Raw genomic sequence first — 21,787 nt, forward strand, 5'->3', positions numbered from 1 at the left:
TGGGGGACCAGGGTTTGAAGCCTCACTCGGCCATGACTGGGTGACCTTGGGCCAGTCACTGTCTCTCAGCCTAACCTACCTCACAATGTTGATGTGGGGATTAATGGAGAACCAATATACGCCACCCTGAGCTCCTTGGCGGGAGGAAAATGGTGGGATATAAATGCAATAAATAACTAAAAATATACTGGCCACTTTCAGATTGCCTCTTTCCTGGGCACTCGTCCTGATTTGTTTGCACAAAGTTTTGAAGGGAGGAAGATAGGAAAGATGGCCTTATCGAGCCATCTAGCTCAGCTCTGCTCACACAGTGTCAGGAATGAGCCAGCTCCAAGGGAAGGTTTGCAGCCAACTGCAGAAAGCAGCCTCTCGGAACAGGGAGGCTTTGATGTTAGGCAGACAGGGGAAAGCCGGCGGCTGCAGACTGCGGCTCCTCCTGACCTTGATGGGCTGGCTGATAAGGCTGTAGCTCAGAGCAGGCTCAAACACAGCCAAAGCTCACCGGAAGCACACACAGGAGTGAATAACAGCTTCTCAGAGCAGGAAGAGGTTGGGGCTGACCCACTAAGTCCAAGGAGTCGGTGAATGGGAGGGCTGATAAATAGGAAGTAAATTCAAGTTCTTCTGTCAATGCCCGAAGGACTCTTTAGAAGGGTCTTCTTGAGTAATGATGCCGGAGGCTTTGTTAGAGCCATCTGGAGCTACCTGTTTGTTTTTGCAATAAATCCTCCTTTTTAATTATCTACGCTTACTGTGTTATCAAGCTGGCAACTTGGACTCCTGACACACAGACTGGTAGAGGCTCTCTCAGGATTTCAGGTATTCCCAACCGTACCTGGAGATTCCAGGGATTGAAACTGGGAGCTTCTCCATGAGGAGCACGTGCTCCTCCACTGAGCCACAGCACTTCCAGAGGTTAGATGATGACAGCAGGGAAGTTTGCTGGGAAGTTAGGCACCATTGCATCAAGGGAATATTGAGAGTTGGTAGGAGAACCCTATTCTCCACACAGAGCAACAATTCCCAGAATTCCCCTGGGGAAAGGGATTGGCCACTGAACCACTCTGGGTACTGTAGCTGGGTACTGTACTGTAAGGGGAATAATAGGGGTTCTGTGAACAGCTCTCAGCATCCTTAACAAACTGCACATCCCAGGATTCTTTGCAGGGGAGCCAGGACTGTGCTTTAGGAAAGAATGAGACCGGGGATGGGAGGTGGGGAGCAGCGGCGGAGCAAGCCGATCAGGCGCCTGGGGCGGTGGGCGGTGCCAGCTGGCCAAGGGGGCAAGGTGAGGTGGGGCAGGACGCTCTGGCAGGGCCTCTTAGGAGTCTGCCTGCCTCCTCCCACTCAGGGGGAGGTGGCGGGTGGACAATTTGGGGCAGCGTGGAGCCTGCGGGCACCCAAGCCACCACATCACTCCCAGGAAAGACGCGTGGCTCGGGCGTGTTACAGGCCCCGTGGTGAGTGCCACCTGGCATTTTGTCACCCCCCTCAGAGGTGACACCCGCCCCCACTGCACCCCCTTCCTCCGCCCCTGGTGGGGAGGCAGGAAATAATAATAAATATGCAATAGTTGCTGTGCAGAAAGAGAAACTTTTTTTTTAATGGGAATGTGAGCACAACAGATAGAAAGCAAATGCGATTTTCAGAAATGAATTCTGAAAAGGAGTGCTGGGTTTAAATAACAAAAACGACCGGAGCAGTAAAATGGTTGAGGGGGCGAAATCCCATTTTTCAGTCGTGTGAGCAGCATAGCTGAACAAACAGGATCCCCTTCCTTTCCTGGTTGGAATCTGGAACTGACAGGTGTTCTGATCCATCTGTCCCCCTGGCCTGCATTTGTGGGTTCCTTCGGAGACATATTTTAGGCGCCACTGTCTTCAGCTAAGACAGCGGCGCGCCAAGATTTCACGATGAAGAAGCCACATCTTAACGGATTGTTATTTTCCTTCCTGTCCAATTTCCGATTCCAGGGGGCAGGTATGGAGACAGAACAGGCCTCATTAAGAGAAGGGGGTGACTTTGTGTGCGTCCCGGTGTAAACAGGGCAAGCGCCTATTGAAGAAGGTTGGGAAGGCTTTGTGACTGGGTTTATTGTTTGAGCTGACTGGGAGCTAAAACTGCCTGCAGGGTTAAACTCCAAAGCCCTTAATTGCGACACTCAGTATTCTTCCAAAATGTCAGTCTGTAGCTGTAAATAAAACTGTCCGGAACAAGGGCACCTTAGCCAGTTTTGTCTCAAAGGAGTTTTGAAAACCCACGTGAGGATTAAGAGCAGCGTTTTCTTCCCATGTGCTTTAACAAAGAGCATTCAAAGCTGGCGTCTCTGTTCGGCTGCGCAAAAAGACAACTTTGTTGCTGCTGCTGCTGCTGCACAGCAATGGGTAGGCCTTACCTGTTAACCCCGCAGGGCTGCAAAATGAGGGACGAGGTGGGGATCCGTCAGGGGATATAAGGGCAAAGCACCGATGAATGAAGGACGTTATCAAACACGAGAAGACGATATCTAGTGGAGAGAGAGCATCTGCTTTGAATGCAGAAGGGCCCAGGTTCCCTAGCATCTCCAGGAGAACCTTGTCTGGAATCCTGGAGAGCTGCGGCCTGTCAGTGTAGCCAATACTGGGCTAGATGAACGCGGGTGGGGCTCTGGTATAAACCACTGAGCCTTGACTCATAGAAAGATTCCCTTTGCGAAATAACAAAGATATGTAAAAACGCAAGTCTTCTCCACCTGCGAGTTCCATCCATTATTGAGAATAAAGGTTCTGCAGAGTCTTAGATGAGCCAGGCATTTGCATATTCTGGTGGCGCTGAGCCACCGTGTGCCTCCATATTCATATAAGAAATAAAATCATGTCATATAGGGGAAAAATAGATATCTATCATTAGAGCTCTGTCCTTTGGATACTTCTAGCTTATGAGATACCTGTTCTGGGAAGGCAATAACGCAACAAACTTCTGTGATAGGGGCTGTCCTTCTTTAGATCCTTAACCTAGCATAGGCTAGACCAAGGGAAGGTGAAAGGGACATGGGTGGCGCTGTGGTCTAAACCTCTGAGCCTCTTGGGCTTGCCAATCGGAAGGTCGGCGGTTCGAATCCCTGCGATGGAGTGAGCTCCCGTTGTTCTGTCCCTGCTCCTGCCAACCTAGCAGTTTGAAAGCACGCCAGTGCAAGTAGATCAATAGGTACCGCTGCAACGGGAAGGTAAACGGCATTTCCGCGAGCTTTGGTTTCCGTCACGGTGTCCTGTTGCGCCAGAAGTGGTTTAGTCATGCTGGCCACATGACCCAGAAAACTGTCTGTGAACAAACACCAGCTCCCTCAGCCTGAAAGCGAGATGAGTGTCACAACCCCCTAGTTGCCTTTGACTGGACTTAACTGTCCAGGGGTCTTTTACTTTTAATTTACCCTTTGTTGTTTGGAGAAGGGGTGTAACTTATTATTAGATCTTCTGCCTTTTATACAGAAGGCCCCAGGTTCAATTTCTCACATCTTCCAGTAGGGCTAGGAGTGACTCCTACCTCATACCCTAGAACAGGGGTCAGCAACCTTTTTCAGCTGTGGGCCGGTCCACTGTCCCTCAGACCATGTGGTGGGCTGGACTATATTTTTGGGGGGAAATCAATGAATTCCTATGCCCCACAGATAACCCAGAGATGCATTTTAAATAAAAGGACACATTCTTCTCATGTAAAAACACACTGATTCCTGGACCGTCCGTGGGCAATTGGGCCGCATCTGGCCCACGGGCCTTAGGTTGCCTACCCCTGCCCTAGAAAGACAATGCCAGTCATGGTAGACAATAGCGAGAGATTGATCCAGTGTCCTGGCTTGGAATTGAGCGGCAGCTCTTTCATCTCTGAAACGCTAGGACAGCTCAACTAGTGGACTCTGGTGCCTGTTTATTTAGGTTGCATTTTTGGCTGCAAAGCTTGGTTAGCCACATACCAGGACAGGCTCCTTCAGAACTTGGTTTTCTGCTCTTGGGATTTGTCAAGGCACATCAGTTGTGGAGGACTGAGCCCAACGAGCAACATTCAAGGCAGCCCATTCCTTACTTACAGATGCTTTAAATAAGAAGGTAAAGGTAAAGGGACCCCTGACCGTTAGGTCCAGTTGCGGACGACTCTGGGGTTGCGGCGCTCATCTCACTTTATTGGCCGAGGGAGTCGGCGTACAGCTTCCGGGTCACGTGGCCAGCATGACTAAGCCGCTTCTGGCGAACCAGAGCAGCGCACAGAAATGCCGTTTACCTTCCCGCCAGAGCGGTACCTATTTATCCAATTGCACTTCGTGCTTTCGAACTGCTAGGTTGGCAGGAGCAGGGACCGAACAATGAGAGCTCACCCCCTCGCGGGGATTCGAACCGCCGACCTTCTGATCACCAAGCCCTAGGCTCTGTGGTTTAGTCCACAGCGCCACTCGCATCCCTGCTTTAAATAAGAACTGGTAGGCTTATTGTGAGCAACAAATAACTTTTAAATATGTAGAAATGGCCTTTTGTAAATAGGTAATAAATGACACCTTTGAATGAACTCCACTTACCGGTGTTATTTACAGCATCTGCAGGGTGGCCTCTGCAGGCAAGCTGACCCTCTTTTCTGTTCAGTTCAGTTCCTTTCCTCCCCACTGTCTTAACTATAATGTAAAGTGATTTATGTTTGCAATCAAGTGCTACAAAAGAAAGTAAAGCTATCGCCATAATTAAGCGAACAAAATTAAACCAGCCCATTGCAATTATTTTTTAAGTGAATCGGAAATATGCCTGGTTTTTATTCTCCCTGCTCTGTGCCTCTTTGCGACCGATATAGAGTCAGTCTCCCTGTGATGTGTCTTTACTTTAGATTTAAAAGGAGTGTACCGGTGAGTCTGCTCACCTTTTCTGGTGGGTGGCATTGCGACCGGGCATCTGGCCCTGCAGTGATCCAGCTGGGGGTGGAGATCAACCCTCTCTTTGTTGTCGCCCGGCCGAGTCACTGGTGCTGGGCGGGGGTCCTGCCCGGGGGAGGCCCTGTAGTCCAATAAGCACTGACAGGAGGCATGGCCACTGGAAATTTAAAGCATGGCACGGCCAGGAGCCATCCTCTCTCGTCCTTCGCTAGATCCTGTAGATGCACCCCTGATTTAATTGTTGGGTTGTGATGGTGCAAACTCCATACTGAAGATGCAGCGCGAGTTTGCCATGTGACCAGAATGCCTTCCTTGCTAGGGGAGACACAACATGCACGATTCAATACAGGAGCTAAAGCCTGGTGATGGGATGCCTGGGGTTGTGCATTTATCAGGAACGACTCGCTTCTCCTAATGGATCAGGAGGGTCCACAGAGGTTGCTGCTGAATCGGTGTCAACATGGGGAGCACAAAAGGGGTCTTTGAAGGTCAAGGAGGCACCTGAGTCTTACCTGCATGTGGGTGTTTCTGTGCGGTTGTGACATCCAGTTCTGTCCCAGGATTGACACGATTCATCCTTTCTTCTATAGGAGCAAAGCCCCAGCAACCAGACGTCAATAGCAATGATGCAGGAGCCCCAGGAAATGGTGGAAGAGACTGTAACTGTGGAGGAAGACCCTGGAACCCCGACGTCCCACGTTTCCATTGTGACTTCAGAAGACGGGACCACGAGGAGGACCGAGACCAAGGTAGGAACCATCGGTTTTGGCCTTTTCTCTGCCAAGACCTCTCAACAGGGTGTGGAGAGGTGAAAGGAGTGCAGTTTTATCTAGGGTTTTTTGTGGTTTGATCTGAAGCTTCTGGAGCGTAGTGTCCTTCTCAAGCAGGCAATGAAGAGCTGCAGATCTGCCCGGGGGGCAGGAGCAAATGCAGCCCTCCAGGTCTCTTCATCTGGACCTTGGAGCTCTCCCCGGGTCACACCCTTCCCCAGCACTCACTGGCACTCTGAACATCTATCTCTGGGTGGAAGGTGTTCACGGACCCTGAGAACGCCTCCAGCTTCCCTGGGGGTGCAACAGAGAGGGTTGTGCAAGAGTTTGCAGAAGCTGGCAGACTGCACAAGGGCAATCAGAAACATGCATTGCACTGCATGCTGTGGCCTCCGGCCCTGGCCGTCACTGGTGTGTGGCCCTGGGAAGGTTGCCCAGATGGGACTGCGGCCCTTGAGGTGGAGAAAAGGTTCCCTGCCCCTGGATTTAATAAGCAAAAAAAGCAAAAGCAAAATGCAGACAGCTCAGGCAGGTGACCAGGGGGAAAACAGAAATGTTCCTGTTCTGAAAACAGAACAGAAACTTCCACATAACTGGGCTCTCCTTGCTCTTGAGTACTTGAGAATACACTTTTACTGGCACCCCTACTTGGGCATTTGTGACCCTCCTGCCTGGGATGCCACTGGGGGCTGGGCTGGTTCCCAGAGCCTGTCAAAAGCTAAAGGTAAATCGCGTATATCATCACCAGGCGTTCATTGGATAGTTATCGGAGCAACTATAGTTTGGTGGAGTGCATAGGTTGCTGGTACAAGGGGCCAGGTTCGATTCCCTGCACCTGCCATTAAAAGAAACAGGTAGCAGATGATCAGAGGAACCTATCCCTGCTGCCAGTCAGAGTAGGCAGCATTGGACTAACTGGACTAATAACCTTGCCTGATAGAATGCGGGGTCCCATTTCCCCGTTTTTGCACAGCCGTGGATCTGACAAACCTTTTCTGACTATTTCAAACATATTTTATTTTGCGGGGAGAGGGGGAATAAGATGTGGGAATAATAGCAGAGGTTAGACTTGGTGAGGCGGACGGGGGGTGGGGTGGCTGGTGCCCCTTGGAGCCCCAATGGTAGGGGGTGCCAGAGCCAACGGCCGGCGAGCCACCTAGCTGCTTTTGTCCCCATCCTCCTCCCTCTTGAGTTGTACAAGGGCAATAAGGAGACTCAGGAGGAGGAAGCTGACAGCCAGTGACTCCTCCTGGACTACTTGCAGGTAGGAAAGCAGGCAGGTGGAGGTTGGAGGGGCAACACTCTATTTGCCCTAACGGATCAGCCTCTGCCAGCTCCTCCTTAGGAAGGGAGAAGGAGGAAGGGAGGATCAGAACTGAGGTGCTGTGTTTGATGAGGCTGCACCATAAGCCTTGCAGGGAGATAAGATGGAGGATTGAACTTTAATGGGCATTGTGCTTCATGGAACTAGCAGGGGCCTCCGCCGCACGCTAACTGTTAGATAAAGAAAGGCAGGCACACGGATGACAAGAGTTTGCCCAGAATAGTCATACCACTGATAAGAAACATATTTGCGGTTGATAGCGAAATGTATATGATACCTGGTATCTTGTTCCCAGCAGGGGAGCAGAGAAATCATTTTAAACAAAGGCGGACATCCTATTCCGGAGGGGCCCAGAGCTCAGCGGCGGAGCACACATGCATTGCAGTCAAAAGGCCCCGGGTTCAATCCTTGGCGAGGGAAGATGCCCGGTGGAGACTCTGCAGAGCTGCTGCTTCTGAGCGTAGACCAAGGATGGAGAGCCTGTGACCCTCCGGTTTCCATCAGCTGCAGCCAGCCTGGCCCATTGGTTAGAGGCGAGGGGAGTTGTAGCCCAGAAACATCCTTGCAGTAAAGGCTGCACACTCAAAAGCCACATTGTACTGTTTCTCTGAGGCTCCTGGGGGAGTTTATCTCCTCTTCCTACCTGCAGGTGACGGGGGATTGAACCTGGGACCTTCTGCATGCAAAAATTGGTTCTCTGCCACTGAGATCTGGCCCTTCCCTTAAGACACAGGAAGCTACCTTCTGCTGAGTCAGACCATCGGTCCACCTAGCTCAGTATTGCCTGGCACTGACTGGCAGCAGCTCTTTGGGGTTTCGGGTAGGGGAATCTCTCCCAGCCTTTGCTGGAGGTGCTGGAGATTGAACCTGGGGCCATCTGCATGCAAGGTGGGTGCCCTACCACTCAGCCATGCTCCTTTTGCAATGGGCACTATCCACCAGTGCCTTAATCCTGTTTCGAAACCTGGCAAACGTCATTGAGTTGCAGGCACGGGCCTTCCCCCATATGGGGTGTGTGTGTGAGAGAGAGAGTGTGTGTGTATGTATGTGCACACACACACAAAGAGAGAGGGAGAGAGAGAGCTTCTGTGAATAATTGCTTTTCCAAGCTCCTGTTTTGCTCCTTTCATCTAATGTGCCTTGGCAGCTAGGACCCTGCGCAAGTATCATTCAAAGCACAAAGGACTCTTTCAGAGGTACCACTCGCCAATCTTCGCAATCGCTCTTGAAAGCCAAACATTTTAGCATGTTAAAACAATGAAGGTCACCTTGGACAGGGAAGGCACAAACCGTTTACCTGCCCCGCCTCCCTTCAGCTGACTAATACTGTGGCTGATTAAAAGGAGCCGGTGGTTGGTTGGTTGGTTGGTTGGCTGGTTGTTTTTAAGGGCTGAGGAATCTCTGCATAAAAAGGTGTCTGGTGAAATCTGCTCTTTCTGAAATATGTCTCTTACACTCTCTCACTCTTCTGTATCTTTATCGTGATCTGCCTTTGCTGCAGTGAACATAATTAATCTCTCCCCCTCCCAGGCCTGTTCTTTCTCAAATACATACAAGCAGGGGCGTAGCAAGGGGGGTGGTCCACCCCATGTTCCATAATGGAGGGGGTGACAAATTATCAAGGAACAATTACTGCCCTACTAGGGCGGTTCATAAAAAACTTTTTTAAAATGCCTGTTCCAAAGGTCTTACCTTACTATACTAGGGATTATATAGCTATATATGAAATTTCATGCATATCGGTTAATATCTTGACTCTCCTCCACCCAAATAGCTGTTTACTTGGCTGTTTTCCTATGTTGTGAAGGCTGAAATTTCAGTTCAGTGGAGCACTTACTGTTCCCAACCCTAACCCTGTGGAAAGCCATCTAATTAGACTTTAATTTGATTTTGAGATTTTTTTAGGAGGTAATTTAATTATTGTTTGATTTTATACCAATGTTATGTATCTGATGTTAGCCACCCTGAGCCCGACTTCGGCCGGGGAGGGTGGGATATAAATAAAAGTTTTTTATTATTATTACTTATTATTCCTTTGTAAGAAAATATGAAATAATGTAAAACCATTTTTGCAGGGGGGGAATGTTTGCCCCCGGGTACCAAATTACCTTGCTACACCCCTGCATACAAGATATTTGTTCTCAGCCTTTGCCCAGACCTCAAACTTGAGGTCTACTCAGAGGAGGAGCAAAGGAGTCAGGACCCTTGCCTGCCCTCCCCCATCTGATTTCCAGACTTCCAGTGGCTTCAAAGTGCCATTCAGTCTGGACATCCTTGCCCCAAGACTGGGAACCCTTACCTGGGCTCATGGCTGGCTATCAGATCACACACCTCACCTCCTCCAGGGCCACAGGAGCAAAGGAGTCAGTGAGCCAGGCAAGAACTTGAGGGCTACTGGAAAAGTGCATGGCTCCCTGCATGTGAGGCAACTTGGGAGGAGAAGGAAGTACCTGGAAGCACCTGCCCAGGTCAGGTTGTGGCTGAGGTCACATCCATTTGAAGCACCTATGGATTCCCCCAAAGAATACTGTGGACAAGTCAGGTCTCTGAAGCAGATCTCAGAATGTGGGAAGAAGGCTAATATGGGTGCAGGCAATCCCTTCAAATATACGGAGCCTACCCTCGAGATGACCTATTTATTGAGACTTCATCCTCATTTGCTTCCACCAATCTTAACAAGGGGGTTAGATTATCCCTGGTCTTTATCGAATCTTCATCTCAAATTTGCTTGCAGGCTGTTCACACATCTTCCCGTTAGTTCATCCAGCACTTTTTAGTGCGATTTCTTGGTCACTTTCCAAAGCCCGGAGGTCATTCTTCAAAGTGCATTAAAGTTCTTGGGTGGGTTTATTTGCACAGAGCTATATTTCCGGTATGTTCCTGAATCCCACCTGCAAAATACTGGCGGTCTGGAGGAACCAGGAGTCATCCATCCACCTTCTGATCAGGCCACTAGGTCTCGGTGAAGGCAAGCAATGGTGGTCCCCTCAAACCACAGCTGCCCACCTCGTTCAGGTTTCCGTGGGAAGCAGCCTTCCTTGGCCTCTCTCGGAAAAGCTCCGCCACTTTCAGCGTAAGTGGACATTTGGGAGAGAAGCTTGACCTCCCCATTTCATAGCCTTCTAAAGGGTATGTTCTTTCATAGCCTCCTGTTAACAAGGTAATGGCTTGTACCTTTTCGGCCTGGTAATTTTACAGTCCATATGTCAAAAGTAAGCTCTTGGAAATGTCAAAATGCTTTTATACTTGAGTGCTTTCTCCTTACTTATTTTCTGTTTTATGACACAATTTGGGGTGGAGAGCGAGAGAGAGAGAGAGAAACTTGTTCCAGTTTTGGAAGTTTCTATAAATTATTTAAGTCATCTCAAGCTTTAAAAGGAGTGGGGGAGGGGAGCACCCTTCTTTCTTACCCAACCATACATCCTACTTAGAGTCTGATGTCTTCATTTGAGCAGAGAAGAAACTGGTTCCGTCTTGTTTGGCATTCATGTTTGTGTTTCATGCACTTGAAGAAATGAATGTGGAGTATTATTATTATTATTATTATTATTATTATTATTTTGCTATTTACACCCGCCCATCTGGCTGGGTTTCCCCAGCCACTCTTGGCAGCTCCCAACAGAATTAAAGCCACAATGAAACATCAAACATTAAAAACCTCCCTAAACAGGGCTGCCTTCAGATGTCTTCTAAAAGTCAGATAGTGGTTTATTTCCTTGACATCTGATGGGAGGGCGTTCCATAGGAAGGGCGCCACTACAACCTCCCTGCAACCTCACTTCTCGCAGCGAGGTAACCGCCAGAAGGCCCTCGGAGCTGGACCTCAGTGTCTGGGCTGAGCGATGGGGGTGGAGATGCTCCTTCAGGTATACAGGGCTGAGGCCATTTAGGGCTTTAAAGGTCAGCACCAACACTTTGAATTGTGCTCGGAAACGTACTGGGAGCCAATGTACCAGTAGGTCTTTCAGGACCGGTGTTACCGTATATTGTCTCGCCAGCATACCCACTCAATCATTTCAGTGGTTAGGACCAGGAAGGTAGGTGTGGAGAGCATTTATATTATCTGTTTAATGTAGGGGTGGGGAACCTTTTGCACCCCAAGAGTCACGTTCCCTTCTGGGTGCCAGATGCGAGTGGTTAGAGAGGAGCCCTGCCCATTTTGGCCTTCAAAACAGCTTTGAAGATACAGGTAGGTAGCCGTGTTGGTCTGTCATAGTCAAAACAAAATAAAAAAATAAAAAAATCCTTCCAGTAGCACCTTAGAGACCAACTAAGTTTGTTCTTGGTATGAGCTTTCGTGTGCATGCACACGAAAGCTCATACCAAGAACAAACTTAGTTGGTCTCTAAGGTGCTACTGGAAGCTTTGAAGATGTTTAAAAAAGCTTTAATTGAGATTATCTTACAGAATACGTGGTCGTTGTGGTGGCTCGAACTGTATTTTTAAATGGCTTATTGTCAATTGATCAGTTTTTGATGACATTTCGAATGTTTTTAATTTGTGGATTGAAACTGTGCTGTATTATTGAACTTGGCGCTTTCGCGGTTTGTGTTTGTTGGAAGCTGACATGGGAAGATCTTCCCCAAAAGGTGGCCTAGCCAATTACAAATAGATATATCATTTTTCTTTAAATATATGTTTTCTTTTGTAATTATGTCTCTGATGAAATCAGAGTGAAAGAAGTTGCAGTAGCTGCAATTCCCACCATAAAAAAACCCTAAAATGAACCATACTCGGGGGCTGGGGTACCGAAGGGCAACTCACAGCTGAGGAACTTTGGGGCAAGACAAGAGGCTCTTCATAGGAACACAGAATCACAGAATCGTAGAGTTGGAAGGGACCCCAAGGGTCATCTAGTCCAACCCCCTGCGATGGAGGGATAACATGAGTTGGACCATTGTTCAATACTAGCTCAGTACTGTCCACACTGACAGGCAGTTGCTCTCTGGGGTTCCAGGCAGGGACTCTTTTTCCAGTCTTGCCTGGAGATGCCACAGATTGAATTTGGGATTTTCTGAATGAATAGCAGGTGCTCTACCACTGAACTGCGGACTCAAACACAGCACACACGCCAGCATTTGGGGGCTGCAGCGTTTTATAATCATCCTCAGTATTTCAGCCACATCACCACACAGTTGTTGCTGTGGTTGTTTGCCAAGCAAGTGAAAAGATTAAAGCAAACCCTCTTTTTTAAAAATGTTATTAGATGAGTTTCGCCTAGAACGTCCCCGCAAAATGCGAGATTCCAGGGATGTTGTTGAAGGGGATTCATTAACCAGCCCGGCATTTTGCAGAACAGCATTGAGCAAGGAGGGTTCTGTCTCCTAGGAAGGAGAAACGGCCTTTTCTTGCGAGGGAAACCTAGCAAGAACCGGAGCCCCACTGAGGGATGGTTCTGGGATGCGATTTGACTGGTAGCAACTGTTTCCAGGGCATTTCATGGGGAACAGCTGGTGTGGGCACAGTCTGCCCGCTCCAGGAGGCCTTCTGTATGCCAAGAGCAAATGATGAAAAGCTTGTCAAAGAACCAACTCCTCTGCAATGGTAGAGCTCTCGCCCCCTTTTAGCTATTTTCCTGCGTTTGTTTCTTGCCTTTCCACCATCAAAGAACCCGAGATGAAGAGAATATGTAGTTCTGGATATGTCGCCCATCTAAGCCCGGACCAGGAGCAAAGAGGAAGAAGTGTTGCTTACGGATTGGAGCTTCTGCTTTGCACGCAGAAGGTGATAAGCTGTCAATCCACTGCATCTCCAGACAGGGCTTGGGGAAATCTCCTTGTCTGAAACCCTTGAGTGCTGCTGCCTTTCCACCCATATGTGCTTCTGTCCCTCCATGATTCACCCATGAAAACAGCAGGGGAGAATTATATGCCAATACACCTCCCCGTGTTTCATTGTTTTCCTCCTGTGATTTTCCAGGTCAAGGAGGCTGCAGACGGTTCTTTTCCTGGAATAAAAAGCTACGTTTGTTGTTGTTGTTCAGTCGTTCAGTCGTGTCTGACTCTTCGTGACCCCATGGACCAAAGCACGCCAGGCACCCCTATCCTCCACTGCCTCCTGCAGTTTGGCCAAACTCATGCCAGTTGCTTCGAGAACACTGTCCAACCATCTCCTCCTCTGTCGTCCCCTTCTCCTTGTGTCCTCCATCTTTCCCAACATCAGGGTCTTTTCCAGGGAGTCTTCTCTTCTCATGAGGTGGCCAAAGTACTGGAGCCTCAACTTCAGGATCTGTCCTTCCAGGGAGCACTCAGGGCTGATTTCTTTAAGGATGGATAAGTTTGATCTTCTTGCAGTCCGTGGGACTCTCAAGAGTCTCCTCCAGCACCATAATTCAAAAGCATCAATTCTTCGGCGATCAGTCTTCTTTATGGTCCAGCTCTCACTTCCATACATTACTACTGGGAAAACCATAGCTTTAACTATACGGACCTTTGTCGGGCAAGGTGATGTCTCTGCTTTTTAAGATGTTGTCTAGGTTTGTCATTGCTTTCCTCCCAAGAAGCAGGCGTCTTTTAATTTCGTGACTGCTGTCACCATCCGCAGTGATCATGGAACTTATTTATTTAATTGCATAAAATTTATACGCTGCCTGAAAGAAAAAACCCTCAAAGCGGTTTGCAAAGAGAATAAAAAACAATAAAATTATCAGCAACAAGTGTTAAAAACAGCTACAGTGATACCTTGGTTTTCAAACGCAATGCGTTCCGGGAGTCTGTTCGGAAACCAAAGTGCAGTTTCCCCGCCAGACATTCGGCTTCCGAAAATTATTCAAAACCCGGAACACTCACTCCTGGATTTTGATCATTTGGGAGCCGATTTGTTTGGGAGTGAAGGCGTTCAGCTTCCAAGGTACGACTTAAAACATTTTTTAAAAACTTAAAATCGGTGACACTTTCAAAGACACTTCCAAATTCTACATGTCTGGGTTGTCTTACCAAATATGTTTTTTTTTTGAAGGCGACAAAAAGAGTACAGGGGAGGTGCCCGCCTGATGTCAATAGGCAGGGAGTTCCAAAGTGTAGACACTACCACACTAAAAGATGGATTGAGTATTAAGTGGCGCTTGTAACTGAGCCAGTTCCAGAGATCAAAGTGGCTGAGTAGGAATATATGGGATAAGGCGATGCAACAACGTAGAAATGAGTGCGAAACGTGCAGTATTCCATCTGGTTTCTGCAAGTGGCTTTTGCATCTTGTGAAAGCTCAGCTACAGTGCAGGAATTGGCAGCCAGGTTAAATGGAATGCATAGGTCAGGCATAGGCAAACTGAGCCCTCCAGATGTTTTGGGACTACAATTCCCATCATCCCTGACCACTGGTCCTGTTAGCTAGGGATCATGGGAGTTGTAGTCCCAAAACATCTGGAGGGCCGAGTTTGCCTATGCCTGGCATAGGCCTTTCCTCCTCCAACCCCCCAACCTGTTCTCTTTTTTGACCTCGTTGCTGACCTTAAAAATGCTACGCTTGAAATGTGACCAACATTCCAGATCCTTGAATCTGCTACGGCTGTCCTAGGTGTGGCTCTCGCTCATCGGTATAAATTATCCCGAAACAGTTAAAAGAAAGAACAGACTGGCGCTGCCGAGGAAAGCATAATTGCTGACGAAACCCCCTTGGGGCACAGCGAGTCCTTTGTAGATCTTAAGGTAGTGGAAGACACTGTTGCTGCTGGTGTAATGCGAGGTTGGCTCACGGAGTGGCTTAATTATTCCTCCGGCGGGGGATCTCGACTTGCAGCTTTTTATGGACTTTGCGGGACCTCATTAGGCAGGAGTATCATTCACTTGCACATGTCTTGGGGGAAAAGATGCTCGCTGCTTGGGGTGGCTTGTTCCTCTGTCAACACAAAGCCGGAGCCGAGGACATATGCTTCGTAGCTTGCTCTAAAAACAGCACGCTCTAATTATTTCATGTTATTTATTTATTTATTTATTTATTTATTTATTTCATTCTGCCGCGACTTGGCTAATCTGTTGCCTGATCAATATTTTTTTAATCAGTCGCTTTAGGTCACAAATGCATCTCTCCCCCCCCCCCCATCGCTTTTAACTTCCGAACCACTGAGCACACCATGCGCAGATTTACCAGCTGAGCACTGATCTTAAGATTCGGACCGCAGATGGACCGGCGCTCGTCGCGTTTCCAAACGCATGTTGATTTGTAAAGCTGTCGTTTTTCAAAGGGATGGGGGGGGTGGAAGCTCATAAAAAGAGCATTTAATCTCCTTTTTTCAAGATTGTTGGCTTCTTCTCGGCTCGTGGAAGCTAATATAATCTCTCGAATGGAGAAGAAATTAAAATAGCTGTGTTTTGCTCCTTTTATGGACAAACCTCCAGCATGGATAGTGGCTAAGTATTGTGCGGTAAAAAAAAAAAAGTACTTGTTATTGCTACTGTAAAGCCCTGTGGAATTTTCTACTCCCACCCTGGGTGGGACAATGAAACGTTTTGTAGTCAAGGAGTAAAAAAAAAAAAGCTGCTTTGAGACTCAAGCCAAGGAAACTGAATGTTGGAAGCTTCGGGACAGGCAAGAGAAATTGCTTCTTCGCACAGCACATATTTGAACTATGTAATTTGCTCCCACGAGAAGTACCGATGTCCACCAACTTGGATGAAATTGTGAAGGATAAGGTCATCATGATGTTTATGTTCTGCTGCCACTGTGGCAGGGGATATGCTTCCAACTACCACTTTCTAGGGATATCAAATGGGGAGAATTCCTGTTGCTCTTAGGCCCTACTAGCAGGCTTCTCATAGGTATCTGGCTGGCCACCGTAACACCAGGATGCTGGACTAGATGGGCCATTGGCCTCATCCAGCAGGGCTTGTCTTACGTTCTAAGCCAATCTCTACTGGAGACATGAAGGAGGGAGACACAAAATATCGCCCTTGGGACAGATGAGCTTTTATAATTACCGTATGTCTGCTGACTGCTGCTTGTCTCCAAACATCTAGTCTCAATTCGGTCATAACTAGGGCTGGGGGAGAAAGTCGGCTCAGTTCACAACAAAGGGTTCCTGAAACAATGCATGAACAGAGACGCAGCCATCCTTTGAAATTTGCACTGCTCTGAATTTCGTAATGCGATTCTCCAGTCCAGTAACATGTACTGGAAAAAAAAGAGCATATTAGGATGAATTGTGCATGAAATGCATGTTGTTATTACCTTTAATTACTGAAAATGACATGCATTGCATTAGAGGAATTTGCTTGCAAAAGTCGCATTGTTAGTGATGCAAGGAAGTGAAGTGACACTGCTTTCCACCATCTGATAGCCAATATGGACAAGGCACTGGAGATCTGGGATTGGCTCTCCCAGTGTGGCAGGGAGAGAAGGTATTGCCTTGGGGCAGGTGGCTGGCACCTACAGAAGGGTCACAGCTCAGTGGTAGAGTATCTACCTCACATGCAAAAGTCCCAGGTTCAATTCCTGGTATCTTCAAGTAGGCTAGGAGAAACCCCAGTCTAATAACCTGGATAACTCCTGCCAGTCAGTGTCAACAAGGCAGATGTAGGTGGAACAGTGGCCTGAATTCGCTGTGTTCTTACATTGTTGTTGCTTTAGGTGGTGGTGGTGGGGAATCTTTCTCCTCCAGTTTTCTCCTCCTCTAGTTGCTCTTCGTTCCAGTAGGAAAAGCTTACAGTGCACCTTTACGTTTATCCTTCGGAGAGTAACTCTCTCAATGGCCTCCTGTTCTGATGGTTATATGGTGCCTCCAGCCTCAGAGGTAGTTTGCGGGTGGCGCTGTGGTCTAAACCGTACAAGCCCCTTGGGCTTGCCGACCAGAAGGTCAGCGATTCGAATCCCCATGACAGAGTGGGCTCCCATTGTTCTGTCCCAGCTCCTGCTAACCTAGCAGTTTGAAAGCACACCAGTGCAAGTAGATAAATAGGGACCGCGGGAAGGTAAACGGTGTTTCCGTGCACTGGTTCGCCAGAAGCGGCTTAGTCATGCTAGCCACATGACCCAGAAGCTGTCTGCGGACAAACGCCGGCTCCCTCGGCCAGTAAACCAAGATGAGCACTGCAACCCCATAGTCACCTTTGACTGGACTTAACCATCCAAGGGTCTTTTACCTACCAGGCTGCTGCTTTCATTTTCTGTTTGTGGGTTTCCAAGTGGCCTCTATCTAGTGGGCAACTGTGGAAAATTGGAAGCTGGATAGACCTTTGTCCGTATGCAGCAGAGCCCATATGTTCTTATAGACACAGGGAGCTGCTGTTTACCAAGTTAGACCATTACACCTAGCTCAGTATTGTCTACAACAGGCATAGGCAAACTCGCCCTCCAGATGTTTTGGGACTACAACTCCCATGATCCCTAGCTAACAGGACCAGTGGTCAGGGATGATGGGAATTGTAGTCCCAAAACATCTGGAGGGCCGAGTTTGCCTATGCCTGGTCTACAAGGACTGGCAGAGTCTCTCCAGGCTTTCTGGAAGGGGACATTCTCAGCTATACCTGGAGATGCCAGTGATTGAACCTGGGACCTTCAGCATGCAGACCCTCCAAGTGTCCCTGTCTTCCAGGGACGTCCCTGCCTCTGTTTCTGATCCTGGAATGCCCCCCCCTTTTCCTTAGGATGTCCCTATTCTCATTGGAGAAATGTTGGAGGGTATGGAGTTATCTGACCCCCGAGCCGTCTGAAGGCAATCCTATACAAGGATGTTTTTTTAAAAATAATGTTTAATGTTTTTTTATTATGTTTTTATATATGTTGGAAGCTGCCCAGAGTAGCTGGGGCAACCCAGTCAGATGTGTGGGGTATAAACAGTAAAATTATCACTATGGAATGGAACGTCCCTATTTTCATTGGAGAAATGTTGGAGGGTATGTCCATGCAAGGCAGATGCTCTGCCGTTGACCAATGTCCCTTCCCTTCATTGCACTGCATGTATCTCTGTACCTGGCTGTTGTTTAAGCATGCATGTTAGTCTCTGTTTGAGCAAAGGTCTCCAACCCCGACACAGAGACAGAACGATTACCTGCCATCTTTATTAGGTGACTGCCCGTGTCATTGGTGTGCATGGACTGTACTGAATATTCTGCTGCGAACCACCGTTGCCGTCCTTGATAAATTTGCTAACAGGCCTGTTTAAAAATAAATAAAAGAGATGGGTCTTGAACTCCGGTGCATGAAATCAACAAATTTGACTCACGGCGACTACAGAAATTGCTTTTGGCAGTAAATAGGACGCGGCTGTGGCGTGCCCTGGAAGCAAATTATCTGCACCAATATTAAAAGTCCATTCCTCCCTGCCCTGCTATATTACACCACCGTGAAATGGTGGAGCCTTAAGGGGGCATTGGGTGAGTAATAGATGTCCACAGGAAAATGTTACATTATGTGATTTCTGGTGGCCTTCGCTTTTAGGTGCTCCGATGATCTTAAAAAGTGTGGGGGGGGGAGTTTTGTTGATGGCTTCACTACGGTTTACTTAGATGTCGCTTTTCCATAATGAGCTGCGCCCAAAGTGGCTTAGAGCAAACATTCAAAACATCAAAATACAAATATAGCAATTGTTCAGAGCGCGCCAGCAAATTCAGCAAATTAACAAACGCAGAATAAATTCAACATTACAGACTAAACCCACGACAATCTAGGTTTAAATACAGGAATACAAATCAAAGGAAGGGTTAGGTTTCTGGCCGTCCTGCACCCAAAGGAGCCTGGCTTAAACGCAGTTCAGAAAGGAGGGGTGCTGTCACCAGGCTAGATGACATACAACTGACTCCTGTATCCTTACTCCTGAGGAAAAGAAAGAATGTGAGCGTTCTAAATGGGAGGAGCTAGAGGGCCTGTGAATGGAGCAAAAGGATGAAGCTCAGGGGGTTTCATTCACTTGGAACGAACTAGTTCAATGAATCTGAAGAAGTGTGCATGCACACAAAAGCTCATACCAAGAACTAACTTAGTTGGTCTCTAAGGTGCTACTGGAAGGAATTTTTTATTTTATTTTGTTAGTTCAATGAAGACCACGCAATTCATTCTAAACAATTTGACCTACCCATGAAAGTAATTCCCAAAACAGCCAGGTGAACTTTGCATGAATTAAATTCATTTTGGGGGTGAACTTTGAATAATGTCGAGTTCGTCCACAAGTTCATTCCCTTACATGTGGTGTGTGTTTTTTTCATTTATTATTTAGACTTTCTGGGTGTTTAAGCTTAAAAATCATAATTGCTGGTGAAAATAAAGAATTCACGTTCTAGTAACGATGTGTTGGTGTTTCCTTAGTCTTCTTAAGTACACTTTATACTTAAGTATATTTTAAACAGGCACAGCAGCTTGTAACATTCTGGATGCTGGTGGGGAATTGCTAAGGATCATTTGGATGAATTTAAATCAAACTGTGAACCGGACAAACTGGTTTTTAATGAGGATGTAGGAAGCTGTTTTATACAGAGTCAGACCACCTAGCTGTGGATTGTCTACACAGAATCATAGAATTACAGAGCCGGGAGCGACCATGTGGGTTATCTAGTCTAACTCCTTTCATTGCAGGAATCGTTCATTCAATGTAGGGCTCGAACCCACAACCGCGAGATAGAGGTACAGCCTCATGCTCTACCGGCTGAGCTATATCTACCTCTGAGCGATGGCCCCTCCGATAAGGTGGAGGGTTACCTGCAGCTCCCAGGTGAAGGTGCTTTGTGTGATCGGGTGCACTGTTAAAATGGTTTCAAAAGTGGGCCCAATCAATTGTGTTTCCAAGGCAGGAAAACGTTCATGGCTCTATCTTTCCTCTCTGTTTCCCAGGTGACGAAAATGGTCAAAACTGTCACAACCAGAACTGTCCGGCAGGTCCCCGTTGGGCCTGACGGGCTCCCTGTGATGGACGGATCGTCTCCCATGGGCAGCTACACTGACTCCATAGACAGGAGACACATGAAGAATGGGGAGCGGTACATCACACCGCAAGCTTCTTCCACCTTGACCCGCTCTTACAACAGCTACGACTCCTACCCCGATGGTCACGACAGCCAATACCGCCCATTCATGGGCCACGACGGTTACGGGGACCTCCCCGACAACTACGGCAGCTTGTCCCGGGGCGTCAATTACCGCCCGCGCTATGGCTACGTCCCCGGGAACAGTTACCGGCCGGAGGATGGTAGCTTCACGTTGCCAAGCAGAAGGGATAACTACGGCCCGCTGCCCCAACCCCAGGTCCCGACGGGGAGCAACGTGGACCTGAACCGCTCCCAGCCAGAACGATTCCAACCGGAGCCATACGGGCTCGAGGATGATAACCGCAGCCTCGGGGTTGACGACGAGGGGTACGAGCTGGATCCGGAGTATTCGACGGTGAACCGTCGGACATCGGCCGGGATGCCTGAGAGAGGAAGACCTCACAAGACAAGGTAAAGGCTGTATATTTGCTTTTCCCCTACCTATCTGCTCTTACAGGTCATGAAAACAGGTACCCACAAGGGACGGACTTTAGTAATACGTTGCCCTGAGCAAGGGTAAACTTTGGCACTCCCCTCCCAAAATTTGTTTATTCTTTTTTTTTACTTTAATTCACTGTTACATGTATATTTGTGTGTGTGTGTATTTTACAGTGAATTAAAGAAAAGAAGAAGAAAGAGAAAAGGGAAAAAATAAAAATAAAAAAACATTTTTAAAAGCAGAGGGAAACAACAATAACAGAACAACCCCAAAATATTATTAAGGTTACAAAACAGTATAGATAAACTTACTGTTTCCGTTGAGTATACATTGGTTCGTGAGTCACTATGGTTTCGATAAATACGTCCCAAATATGATTAAATTCATCCATACATAATCTTCGCCTGTAAACAGTCCGTTCATGGGTTGCAAGAGTTGTCACGTCGTCCATCCATCTATCAAAGGGGGCCATGTTATTGTCCTTCCAATCTATCAGTATCAATCTTTCTGGAGATTTAAGGGCAAATGATTTTCACAAGATTGCCTTTTGGTACAGTCGCCCTTTTATGGATCCTCTCAGAAGGTACCCATATAAATATAGCTTTATCATTATTGTTTTGCACCCTCTGGCTCGTCGCCCTGTGCAGGGGAACCACCTGCACTGCCCTAAATCTGGCACTGAACCCAGAGCAGGAGAACAGTTCTGGCTTGCTGGCACCTGCTGAATGGCTGGCTATCCTGGAGGGATAGTATATATGCAGGGCTGCCAGTACACTGTACAGCTGCCAGCATCAGAGGCGCTGTGCTTCTGGGCAGCAGATGATGGGGAGCCACTGCAGCAAAGGCCCTGCTTGTTGGTTTCCCAGAGGCATCTTGTTGGATTAGATGGGCATTTGGTCTCATCAAGTGAGGCTCCCCTCAGGTCCCCGGCTGATGCTGCATCCTTGTAAGAAATGGATGGCAACTTTTCAGAATTACGTGACAATTAAAACAACTTGAGTCTCCTAGTACCTATACAATTGCATCTTTTAAGAATCGTAAGCATCTCTTTCTGGCGCATTATTCTTTGGCAACTTGCTCACGAGGATCCCCCTCCCCACTTTGCATTTCTTCTGTTGTTTTTTTTCCTATATTTAAATACAACTGAGGAACTTTTGACAAGCAATTTAATTTGACTGCAGCTTGTAGAAGCATAATAAAGAGGCACGTGCCAGGCCTCCTCTATAAGGCAGCGTTTCTTGTTGTCTTAAAAAAAGAGGAAAAAAATATTCAAAGCCATTTTTGCACAAATAAATTAGCCTTCGCCTTTCATTTCCAAGGAGCCTTTGACAATAAATAATGCCTTCTGCTTAATGATGAAACTCCACAGTAATTACCCTTTGATTGTGGGCTGGCCTTAGTTTTGTTTCT

At 47.6% G+C, this 21,787-nt stretch overlaps 1 protein-coding gene across 13 annotated transcripts in view; it reads left to right on the forward strand.

Moving 5' to 3' along the window:
• The window catches only part of ARVCF (ARVCF delta catenin family member), a 452,118-nt gene that overhangs the window by 290,188 nt on the left and 140,143 nt on the right, over nucleotides 1-21,787 (forward strand). For all 13 annotated transcript variants that reach the window (XM_033135996.1, XM_033136004.1, XM_033135999.1 and 10 more), the window contains 2 exons: nucleotides 5,482-5,640; nucleotides 19,745-20,349. In XM_033135996.1, coding sequence (XP_032991887.1) covers nucleotides 5,482-5,640; nucleotides 19,745-20,349 — 764 coding nt within the window. The remainder of the gene's footprint in view (nucleotides 1-5,481; nucleotides 5,641-19,744; nucleotides 20,350-21,787) is intronic.

This window comes from Lacerta agilis, chromosome 17 (genome assembly GCF_009819535.1).
Source record: "Lacerta agilis isolate rLacAgi1 chromosome 17, rLacAgi1.pri, whole genome shotgun sequence".
Taxonomy (NCBI): Eukaryota; Metazoa; Chordata; class Lepidosauria; order Squamata; family Lacertidae; genus Lacerta; species Lacerta agilis.